The sequence below is a fragment of the Hyaena hyaena genome, unplaced genomic scaffold (genome assembly GCF_003009895.1).
Source record: "Hyaena hyaena isolate Hyena2069 unplaced genomic scaffold, ASM300989v1 scaffold_119, whole genome shotgun sequence".
NCBI classification, from domain to species: Eukaryota; Metazoa; Chordata; class Mammalia; order Carnivora; family Hyaenidae; genus Hyaena; species Hyaena hyaena.
Window position 1 is genome coordinate 540,232 of NW_024080750.1, and position 12,125 is coordinate 552,356.

The window sequence follows — 12,125 nt, forward strand, 5'->3', positions numbered from 1 at the left end:
CATCTACCGAGGACTACGGACCAGTCACACCGGCCATTGGTGAGATAAAATGGAACAACTGGAGAGGTCAGTCCCCAAACTGAAGGCAGTTTACACCGCGGAGAAAAAGAACAAGAGAGAACCAAAGACTGTCTCTACTCACCAGAAATTCATCGCGGATGAAGTACTTGGCCCGGGTCACGCGTGGGTCCTCTCCGGGCTCGGGAGTAGCTAGGGAGGAGGAGAAATAGTGGTAAGGAGAAATCGAGCCAGCAGAACAGATCTGGCGTCGCTGGGGCTCACTTCTGTACATGCAAGTGAGCAGAAAGAAGCTTCTCTTGCTTCCGTATGGCCCCCTTAGCGTCCGGCGGGGGAGCGCAGAGCGGTTTCCATTCCCAGCAGTTGTTCATTTCGGGGCCTCTCAAACGGCACCAGCATGAACACACTCCAAGAGCGGAAACATCTCGCGTGTTTGTGAGTAGACAGGCCCCATGGGTGGAGAAGGGCCTGGCACACGGCAGAAGGTCGTACGTACCATCCTCGGGAGTAGTGTAGCGAGCAAATTCTGGAAAGTAGTCCTCAATTTTCGATTTTCCAGCGAGGACTTTCTCAGCAAGCAGGTCTTGCTTGTTGAGGAACAGGATCACAGAGATGGTGCGCAGCCATCTACCAGAGAGGGCGCAGGTTCAGTGCCCAAGCACAGGCTGGGGGTCGGGGATGGGACTCGGGCTGAGAGACTGGGAGAAAGTGGGCGGGATGGGGTCGGCACTCACCTGTTGTTCCAGATGCTCTTGAAGAGGTTCAGAGCCTCCTGCAGGCGGTTGGTCTGATTGTCCTCCCGAATGACCATGTTGTAGCTGCTGCTGGCCACCACGAAGATAATGGCAGTCACATCTGCGGCACAAGAAAGAAGCCATGCAGGTTAGAGGCGGGAACGACCTGTAACAACTAGAAGAGCAAAACAGCCTCAGAGCGGAGCTTTGTGGCCTGCGTACCATTGAAGCACTGGATCCACTTGCGGCGCTCGTCACGCTGGCCACCCACGTCGAACATGCTGCGGGGAAGAGAGCATACCCAGTCACCCACCTGGCTGCTGGTGGGACAGAACGAAACCAGTCCGTTTTGAAAAGGGAACTGTTCACTTACTGGAAGTTGACTTTGTCCACCTGGAACTTGGTCTCAAAGATTCCAGAAGTCAGGACGCGGCAGCGAAGCAGATCCTAAAAACAAAGTCCAGGTCAATGGATCTCACCAAATCCAACTGGAATATTAAGAACTGCCAGCTAGGCACACAAATCTTGACGAGCATGGAAGGAGGGCTCCAAGTCCTCTGACTGTGAGAACATTTGCATACCTGGTCACTGGGCACATAGTCAGCCTGCTTGATGACATCGATCTTGTCCAGGAAGCTGAGGGGAGAAGACACACACACCGGGGTGTTCAAAGAGCTCATGCCAGTTTGCCCACAGTTCCTGCCTCACTGTTCAGTTGAGCTCAGTGGAAATGATGGTGGTGTAGTTAGAGCATTAAGTTCGTGGGAGTTCTGTTGTTACGTTTAGGCCCTGATACCCATGAAGGGTTAGTGCAGGCAGCATTTAAGATGAACGTATCTGGCTAATAGATCTAGGAATGGACTCTCGGAGCCCCCAGCTTACAGGGAGAGCACGGGACAGAGCAGGGCTGGCTCTGGTCTTGATAATGACTGAAAATTAATATTGTCAAGTTACCTGGATTTGACTAAAATGGCAATTAAAAAACTATATACTACCTTTTTTTTTTCAAAAAAAAAATAAAATGGCACACTTAAAAGCAGCAAGCATTTTCCTCCTCCAGGGACTCATGAAAATGAGATTGTTTGAATTACTCAGAATGGGTATCCCTTCCTCCTACTTTTTAAGAATCTCACTTATTAAGAGAACAAAGGAGGCGACACAAAGGGCCCCTTTCTGCCCTAACCACACTGAACAGGAAATAAGCACACAGTGCCCTTCCGTTCTGTTTGGTCCATGAAATACAACACTCCAGATAGGAGACTTTCCGTTTTTAAGAAACCTCTCATCCAGGTAATGGATCTTTCTATGGCCGGGGTCCTGCACGGAAGAGGGGCTTGGGGCCGAGAGCGTGTCATGCACAATAGAGGCTCCCCGTGACAGCAGGTGGCGGGAGCCCCTTTCTTCCCAAAGCAAGGAGGGTCCCGCCCCTGGGGCTTCACTAGGCCCGCCATTAGGAAAACTAACTTTGGAAAGATTGGGGTCATTTAATTAATATGGAAAACTAATGTTAAAACCAGGGGGGTATTTTTTGAGGGGTGGGGGGAGGGGGAGAGGGAAGGGGAGTTTGGAAATGTTTTTAAAGTGGGCGAATCAGAAAAGAAGATCCCCCAGGGAGAAAAGTCTACTTAACGAAATTCTGTAAGTTTTACCCCCTTCCTTTTCCCCACTTTGGAGTTAGTCTGGCTTAGAGGATATACTGACTTGCCCAATCAGTCCTACATTAGAGCACCAGTCCAGAAATAGCTCCCCAGCCGCCCTGGCCGCCAGCACGTTGCCATGGCAACAGAACCACAGTTCTATAAATAGATCATCAGCACCAAATCTTGTGAGAGAGACATCTGGAGCGGGGCCAGCCAAACCCCAGCTCAACAAATAAAAATAGGCAGCTTAAGAAATGGGCAAAGGTACCCGTATGGCAACTTGAACATAAAGGCAGTTAAACCAGAAACATGCCGGTCAGTGCACGCATAGGGCTGTACTGATCGCCCTGCCAGGGAAGACATTTTAAAAGTTTTAAGCCGTGTTTTTTTGTTGTTTTTTTTTTTTTCTTTCCTCTTCCCCAAGTTTCCTCAAAACTTTCCATAAACTGTGCACATGTTGCCATTTTCTGATAAACTTGCAGGAGCAGTGTAACGCTGCTTTAAAAGCAAACTTTTAAATGGTGTGAAATAAAAACAAAACAAAAAGCCGGCTGAATTGCTGTTAACGAAACTGTCACCCCCCCCCAGAACACTGCAGGCGGTCGGAGGGGGGGGTTAGACCCTCCTAATCTGGTACCTGTACTTCTGACTTGGATCCAAAATACAAAACGCAAACAATTCCAGGATTTCCATTTGTTTTGAGTTACTATAATTAGCACTTCCAGCTTTTAGTTCAAACTTTTGAGAAAATCAGGGACTTTGTTGAAGAAGTGGTAGGGGCTTGGGGTCACACGGACTGGCTAAGATGGACTGTTTTTCTGTCCTTGAGAAAATACACAGAGTTGCTCGTGTATCCAGCCGTGAAAGAGCACGGTGTGACACGTGGAAACAATCCACTGTGCGCTTCCTATGCGCAGGCGGGACCAGGGAAGGATGAACTGAGAGGTCCCACAGAGCCTACCCAAAGCTGCTGTGATCTGCAGAGAACAGGACTCTACGGGACTTGCTGTTTGTTTGCTGATACCTCTTCCTCCCTCTTATTTATTCAACTGCTATTCACAATAAATTCCCCGGTTATGCCATTTTAGCTGCTGGTGAGCCAGCCTAGAACCCTGGTCCTGATTACTTCGTATTTTCTATATAATAGCAAAGCCATTTCTGAGTTTCAGCTACCTACGGAAAAAAGAAAGGCTGAAACATCACAAATGTCTTGTCCACCCCCTTCCCCCCCCCCCGCCCCGTCATAGGCCACTCCAGCTTCAGAACATTTTGCCTGAGACCCTTTAGCATGTTTGTGCAACGGCAGCAGACAAGCACTGTTAATTTCTTTATGGCCTTGACCGGCACGTACTCGCTAGATAACACACAGGATGAGGGAGCTGGTAAGCTCTTTAACTTTCCACTGGACGGGAGGGACAGAGAAGGACACCCCGCCTAGGGGGAACCATCCTTGAGGTGAAGCCCAGTGTGGAAGAAGGGTAGGAAATGGAACTCAACACAAAACCTAACTTGGCTGACCGTAGTCACCTACATGATGGCAGAAATAGCAAGGCAGGTGCCAGTTGGGGGGGAGGGACGTTTTTGCCCTCACCATTTCTCTAGGTTTTTAAATTACACCAATAAAATATAATATTTTTACATTATTCAAAGCATGAGAGCTGCCCGCTCTTCCTAAAAGCTTGGAGGTCAATCCAATTAATTACCTCAAGCTAATTAATTCCGAACATCACCTTTTTGCAAGTAATTATCATTTTGCTCTAACAGGCACTAATTGTTTATATAAAATAATGTCGTTGCACTAAAAAAGTGCAATTAAGGGCTTTATCAAACAAATGACTCCCAACTAGAACTTTCTAAGTGCAGGTGGGAATGACTGGCTGGCCTCTCTGAACAGAACTCTTCTGCAGATAACTTGACAGGCGGGAGTAGGGACTTCTGGTGTTTTCTCGAGGCATGCCCATCCCATGTGCCCCATCCCGTGTGCAGGCAGGAGAGAGGTTACTCACTACTGGGCGCAGTCAATCAGCTGGTACTCGTTGGAGCGCTCATAGCAGGCACGCACCCCTTCGTCCTCCCACAGAGCCTTGGCGTGCTCGTAGAATTCCTGAGAGACAAGACGGAGGGCACAGATGAGCTTGCGCCCAGGCTGTCACCGCGCCTCCCCTGTAGCCCCTGCGCTGTGGTTCGCTAGGTGACCGGCTCGGGGTGGGGGTGGGCTTCCCCGTCGTGAGCCAAGCTAACGACTTCGTGCCCAAAAGGCCTTCCGTTCAATGTGTGAAACGTAATTAAAAGCCAGAGTAATTAATTCCTGCTGTCTCTTATTGTGACTTACTGGTTTTCTCTGTGTGTGTGTGTGTGTGTGTGTGTGTGTGTGTGTGTGTGTCGGGGGGGCGGCGGGGCACAAGGACAGTCACCTACTGAAGAGTTTTGCTTCTTTACACAATTGCTTATATGGGAAAGATATACATTAATCTGCATTAGGAGAATATGCCAAGGAATGATTCAGTGTTATGAAAACAAGAGATTTCATTTGTAAGATGTGCTGGGATGAAAAGCTCCCTTCCAGGAAAATTTGAATTTTACCAAAAAAACGTTATGGCCGGGAACCGCTGGCAGATGCGGCCCGGTCAGCGCCTGTCCTTTGGGAAGGGTCGTACCAGGGGAAACAGAGGCACAGATTCCCTTTGTCGTCGTCTTAAGTTGCAGTCGGTCAGGATTCAGGTTTCATTTGAACACAAACATTTTTCATTACACGGGGGCAATCTTCCCTTACAAGAGAAGGTTTTTCTGCTGTGTGAATTCAGCCAAGAAAAGGATTAAAAGTGGGCAGGGGACGCAGTGCCGATGTCGGCGCGACCGATAAAAGGTTACTGTTCTGGCGCATTTTCAACAGGCTGCCATTTCCCTCCGTTAGAAACACCCATTACATATATTGTGCCTTCTGCTGGGAGTTTTTCCCCAAACAAACGCTCTTTTAAAAAAATTCACCTAGCCATACTTACTGCTTTCCTGCTAGTGTAAGTTTGCAGCCAAGCCCATTTAAAATACACAAACACAAATTCCCAGGAAAGCCTGACAAAAGGCAACAATAACTCATTGTTCTAACTGTAGACAAGTCTTTTCCTTCTGGGTCTTATAAACTGGTGCATCTTTCCATGTTGTTTCCCGTTCCCCTCTTAGGAGCTACTCTTCCCCCACAAAGGGGTCAAAACGTATGTTTGGGCAGGGGTAGTTCTGTGTTCCCTAAAAATAGTTCTTTATGGAACAGAGAATCTTTGTAAACAGGGTCATGCACGTCAGCGAGGGCGTGCAGAAGGAAATCTCCCAAATTATAATTTAGGTGAAAGTCCTTTTTTTTAAAGAAAAAAATACAAAGGTTTCATTTGCCACAAGGCAAGGACTGATTTTTTAGGAAAATAAAAAAAACTTAATAGAGGTCAAATGTAAACTGTTTAAAATGAGAATGTCTTCCATTTATAAAGCTCAGGGCTGGCACTTAGTTTGTGCATTCCTTGGTATCTTTGGCTACTTTCCTTTAACTGGACAATTAGCATTTGTGTGCCATATTTAACATACAGTTTTGTTTGTCACAAGATGTGGACGAGGGACTAATTAAGGCTGCCACGACTCATGATGTTTTCCTTTATAAACACTTAACGATCTAATATCGTGAGAATAACGTGTGATGTTTACTTGTGAGGGAGCCAAGATTTACAAGGGTTGGTTCCACTCACCCATCTTGTGCGAGGCCCTAATGATCATTAGGATTTTAAGCCTAACGGAATTCACTGTTTCCTAAGAATCAACATCACAGAAATGTGTCCAGCCAGAAGTGTGGCTCTGACACAGGTGTGCCTGTGTGCAATACACAGGCCACCAGGGCTCATCACCCTGTGCCTGCCACTGTGCAGGGGAGGGGGCGAAGGAAGGGTTCAAGGGCTTCGCTTACAGGAGGGAAATCAAAGTCAGGCACGTTCATCACGCTCAGAATGTAGTCCACTCTGAACTGGTTCTCGGGGTTGGCCAGCTCCACGGGGGGCACCAGGTTGCTCATGGCGGCCACGATGGTCTGAAAATGATTTAGCAGAGCAGTCAGGGGGGCAGCACTAGCTGAAAGGGGAGCCAAAAGGAGGGGGAGACAAAGGACCCAAACACGTACTTCGATGGCCTCTTTCAGGTTGTTCTTGATGTCCTGGACTTTGGTTGCCTTCTCACTGCAGTGGGATTGAAAAGAAACAGTAATCATATTGCATCACATTGACGGACAGGGGCTCTTTAGTCCAGATAGTCCAACTAAAAGCATAGTATTCTGTTCTTGAAAGACCTGTGGGTTCAGATCTGCACAGATTGGAGGTTCCCGAATAAAGGTGGTTTCAAATTATAACCTCCCAAATGTGTCCCAAGGACACGCCCGATTGGGGCAGATTAGCAAATTGGCATCGAGATAATGATCAAGGCTACTGTACCAGAAGTCAGACCTGGTTCATGGACGATTTTAGATGTGGTTCCAGTGTTTCTTTTGAAGCCCCCATTGCACACCAATGCTTCCTAAAAGGTTCCTACTGGCCCTTGTCAGTGTGAGTGTGAGTGAGTGTGTGTGTGTGTGGCCGGGGGAGGGAGCAGGACGGGAGAGAACATCAGTCACATACCCGGGGAGGAGAAAAAGTTTCATGGCTCCACCTGGGGGTGACTTGGTCACTGGCTTAGGATGCAGGGAACCAGTGAATGCAGATGGTGAGATTACAGATTCCAAGGCTTTGAGGCCATTTTTATTTATGAAGTCATTGTGTTGGTCACTCGGCTGGCAGCAATGACCTTTCTAGGTGATGTTAATATATGTTGATCCCTCAGTATAAAGAGGGATAAAATAAGATTCTGCCCCCAGAACTCTGTATGATCTGGGGCTTGTGTGCTGGGGTGGGGGGTTGGAGGTTAGAGGTTTCACTGCCTTTTAATGATGACCCGAATGTTAAGTCATATAGGACATGTGATCTTTATTCAGAGTCACTGGGACCTTAAGTAACGGTCACACCCTTTGGCTTCTAGGGGTCCCCTGGAGGAATGTTTACAACCAATTACATAAACTGTTGTAGGGGTCTTTCGGCAATATCCTTCATTGGAGACACGACCAAAGAACATTCTAGGGTTTGTGTCTTCAGGGGATAAAAAGGACCTCTTGCTTGGGGGTATAAATCTTAATACACCTGTGGTTTGGGGCGTAGTGGCACCACTATGCAGGACACACGCAGGGCGTATTGGGCCCCGGGGCCATACAGGACAAGACAGCACGGTCGCGTGGGGGTTAAGGTGCTCCCCCCCTCCCAGAGGAAGCTGAGGCAGGAGAGGGGACAGAGCTCACTTTTCCTTGCTGTGTATAATTTTTAAGGAAATGTCAAATTTCCTCATTTTTGATGCTTTCGCCTGGTTAACCAGGAGTCCTGGCGTGGAAGTAGAAATTGAACCTGTGGCCCCTCGGGAGTAGAACACAACATGTTAGTGTCGGGAAGACAGGAGCGGGGGGGTGGGGGGCAGGCAGGTGACAGCAGCCGCAGCGTGTGGTTAGTAGTCAGAGGGGAGAAGGGGGATCTCGGGGCGGGCCTGGCGGCATGGTTAGTGCAGAGTGGAGAAGGGCGATCTCAGGGTGGGGGCTGCTCAGGTGCTCACTGCCAACTGCTCTGCCCCCCACCCCAAAGACCCTGCTCTGGAGTTTTTCAAGGAACTGTAACAGCTGGTATTAAGGATTTCATTCTTATCAAAATAAAGATCTGCCTATTGATTTGAGGGGTGGGTCCACGTTTTCTGATTTCATTTCACCCATTTCCCGGGCATGGTTAGCCCTCTTTCTGTTAAACTGGCCTTGGAGAAACTGCTTTTAACCTCAGAGTAAAAAGCTAGTTTCGAGGTGTTCTTATCAGTGGGGGAGGGTGGGTACGTCTTGGGGTGGGGTAACGGTACCAGGAGCCCCTTCACGGCCACTAATCTGAGGAACAGGCAGGACAGCAAGGTGTCCTGCAAACCCCGAGTGGGGCACCCGTGCCCCGATGCAGGGCTGCCCCGGCCCCCAGACTTACTTAATGCCACCGCCCTACATGGAAAGGGGCCGGAGCCCTGACCCCTCTGTGGGACCTCTCTGCTCTGAATGTGCACCGCAGAGGCTTGTTTCTGAATTTAGGAACCACGTCCAGATGCGGTGCTAGAGCCTGCATCAGTTATTTAGACATCAGAAAGGTTTAAAGGGTGCACGTCTGCACCCTAATGTTGGCTCAGGGGTTCGAATTTACCTAAAAGCCCACAGGACAAATCCATTCCCATTCATTAAAAACAGGCTCCATTTCCATGGTAACGAGAGCCATTACTTAACCTTGGGTTTCAAGGTCCCACAGTAGTTAAAACTGGGTATCTGGGTATTAAATACCCAAATGTACATTGAGCAAGAGGAAAGTACCTCGAGAAAAGAGGTTCTTTCATTCAGTTTGATATTTTGGTCTAAGTAGTAGTATGATAATTGGAAAACTTCCAGTCTTAAATACGGATATTTTGAGAACGTGTTCAGTATTCATCTACGTATGTGAATAGGTGTGGGAGTATATCAAGTATAAAACAGCTAAAAGAGAAATCTAAAATCTAATTCGGGTGTGTAATACTAAAACATAAAATTCTGCCACTGAAGCAATTACTATGTAGATGGAGATATCGTACTGGCGGGGCTGGCAGGTTCATCATCTTTTTTACTATCGCTTAATGAATTTAACGTTGATTGTGAAATTTCAGGGAAAATTCCTCGGATGTCTCTAAAGTACTTAACCAAGCAAGTTATGTATCAACTACTACAATTTTGACCGACTAAAATATCGGGTGGGGCTGGGAGTGCTTTTAGGAAGGTGGCCCCCCCCCCGCCCCCCGATATGTACGTAAAGCCTACCGGCTGGGTTTTTAAAAGCCCCTTCCCTCCCCCCTTCAGCTAACCAAGGGGTGGGGAGGCTGTGTTGCAGGAAGTTCTTTTTGGTCCTAGATCTTCCCTTTGTGCATTCACGGAAAAGGACAGACAAAAGAAGAAGACAGAAGACAGACGCAAGATACAGGGAGTGCTGAGACATGCAGAGAATTTTTATTTATCACGTATGTTAATACTTATATTTACTCGAAGAGCAGAGTCACAGAGAGAAGTGCAGGCAGGTATTAGTAGGGTTCAGGGGTCTGGCACAGCATCTAGTACACAGTTGGGGGTTCAATATGGGCTTGTCGTAGCTCTCAGATGCCAACTTTTGGTACAGTAAACTGTCAGTCACTTTTACATAGATGCCTTTTCTTTTGATTGCTGTTACACTACATTTTTGCCAATTAAGGATTGCATTCCATTTTTTTTTTTTGGTGTTTTTGTGGGTTTTTGTGTTTTTTTTTTTTTTTTTTGGTTATCTTTAGAGGTTAGTGGTAGGGCCCCCTCCCCCCTCCTCCCCCCCACAACAGAATAGTATTCTTATTAGAAGTTTCTAAGACCAGGCAATTCCAGCATGCAAGGTGGGATAGCACAGAGCCGGGAAGAGGAGAAAGTGTAGCCACCATCTAGGGGTAATACATTCTAAAAGAAACAGATGAACAAACATGTGTAAGTTACTTTGTCCTGAGCCCGGTATCCTTTGCCCCGCCCCACCCCAGCCACAGAAGCTGTTTCTTGGAGATGCCCTAGGCTAGGTCAGTTGGCTCTGCATGTTCTCATGAGAAATAGCTGAGCTGTGAAGGCTACCTGGCATGCGTGTGCATGTCGGCGTGTGATGGGTGGTGGGGATGCAGAAGTGAAGGAAAACAAAACTGATAATGAATGAGAAAAAAAAAAAAGCGGATGCCATCATGAATTATCTATCCACTAGCTAACACAAAATGCCTCCGATTAAAAATACCCTTTGAAAAGTTTTAAAAGATCAGAGGCTTGTTGAGATCATTCTTAACAATGACCTCCTACAAGGTGCAGAGGCGTTTTTCCCCCCCCTCCCCAAATTATAGACAGTACAGCACCATGTATTTTAATAGAGAAAAAGATTTTTTTCCTCCCTGGAAATTTTAACATGGGACCAAGCAGCGGGAGGATGGAATTTAGTATATAGTTTTAAAAACGAGTAGCCAATTCAAATGGAGAGCTGGGTGGGGGTGGGGGTGGAGAAACAGAAACCATATGGAAAAACATCAATTCCTGAAATCCTTAACTGATCGTCTAGAGCTGAAATCTTTAACTCTTCCCCAGCTGGAGTTAATTACATTAAAGGATGGCCCCCTCCCCCCAAAAGGTTTTGCACTTCACTTGCTCCGAAACGTGGAGAGATTATGTGTCACGTGCAAACGTATATACCAAGATGGCTGATGGCCCTGAAATGAGTTCTGTTTTCTCCCCGGGGCTCTGCCCTCAGTTTCCCAGTATGATCTTCATGTTTGTTTGTTTGTTACAAAGTCGTTCTGGTTTTGAATGTGCCTACCCATCGCTGTTGCTCCTGGCAGCCTGCGGGTCCTCTTCGCCGCCCCTTTTAAAGAGAGATTGAAAGCTCACCTAATCTGCAAGGCACCGCAATTTCCCAAAAACCCCACCCAGCCTCTCTACATTCCTAAACAAATGGCCACCATCCTCCTCCCGTTCATCCCTAGTCGCCTTGCTGGCTAGGCCGGAATGTCCACGGAGACTGCGGGCCGTGGAGGGAGGAACGCCACACCTCTGCCGCAGTGTTAGCCGAACCCTCTGGAGACTCTGGTCGGGTATACAGAAGGGACGGATAATTATTTTCTTGTGCTTTCACTAAATGTACATGCATTAGGGAGATAAAGCAGTGATTTATCTCACAATTCTCTGGAGAATAGAGCCGCGCGTAAGGCTCCTTAATTCTCCCTGATCTCGATCTTTACCATGTTGTATTTGAACACACAAAGGCAGAGACGTGGGTGACTTTTGCCCATGATTTCCTGGTGCAGTATTAATTCCCTCCCTTCGCAGAGTCAGAGAAACTACCTATGAAATGTTTTTATTTATATAGAGCTGTTCCCGATAACTCATCAGTTAAAACTATGTCTGAACTGTGAGGCAGCAAAAAAAAAGAAAAAAAAATTCAAAGAACAAAACCCACTCAACTACCTCCAGAAAACCCAAAAACAAAACAAAACAAAACCCCAACCCTACTCAAAACCCAATCTTCATAAATGGTAGGAATCCCTCCTTGAAGGCAGGAAGGGCAGCCGCTAAGCGTTCTACAGGGTTTCGTAATTAGCTTATTAGCTCAACCAGTGTTAACGGCACTCCCCTCCCCTGCCTGCCCTGGCACTTAGTGTAAGGAAGAGTTAGCTTGGAGTTAGGAAAATCGGCACTTGACCTCTGTGCTTCTGAAGGTCAGATTAATATGACACCTTACTCTCAAAACGTAACCAGCACGGCAGTCTGCGGACAGTTAAGGCGAATTTCACAGCTCAGCCCAGCCCTGACAAAGCGCACATTGACGGGAGCGAGGAAGAAAAGGCCCCTGCACCACGCAGAACACCCTTTAGTGGATGGATGTCACCATTTCCTAGGGAATTCCTAGTGAAGAAGGAAATCACTTTCGTTGCAGTACCGCAGTGAGCAAAAAGAAAAAAGGAGGCTCAGTTGAAGGAGATAAAAATAAGGTTTCTAGACTCACACGAAGAATTCCCCTGTATGTCACTTCCACGGGCTAAATTTAACATCCTCAGAGATTACCTATGGCTTCCTCTACGAGGC

At 47.4% G+C, this 12,125-nt stretch overlaps 1 protein-coding gene across 6 annotated transcripts in view; it reads right to left on the bottom strand.

The window, feature by feature from the left end:
• Positions 1-12,125, bottom strand: part of GNAS (GNAS complex locus) — a 54,133-nt gene that overhangs the window by 432 nt on the left and 41,576 nt on the right. For 2 of the 6 annotated variants that reach the window (XM_039236855.1, XM_039236858.1), the window contains exons 3-12: positions 10,861-10,905; positions 6,552-6,606; positions 6,342-6,461; positions 4,399-4,496; positions 1,334-1,388; positions 1,126-1,199; positions 975-1,033; positions 753-873; positions 515-645; positions 143-210 (exon numbers count right to left, since the gene is read on the bottom strand). In XM_039236855.1, the coding sequence (XP_039092786.1) occupies positions 143-210; positions 515-645; positions 753-873; positions 975-1,033; positions 1,126-1,199; positions 1,334-1,388; positions 4,399-4,496; positions 6,342-6,461; positions 6,552-6,606; positions 10,861-10,905 (826 nt within the window). Of the gene's footprint in view, positions 1-142; positions 211-514; positions 646-752; positions 874-974; positions 1,034-1,125; positions 1,200-1,333; positions 1,389-4,398; positions 4,497-6,341; positions 6,462-6,551; positions 6,610-10,860; positions 10,906-12,125 lie in introns of all 6 variants that reach the window. The other 4 variants (XM_039236856.1, XM_039236860.1, XM_039236857.1 and 1 more) reach the window with 3 other exon arrangements.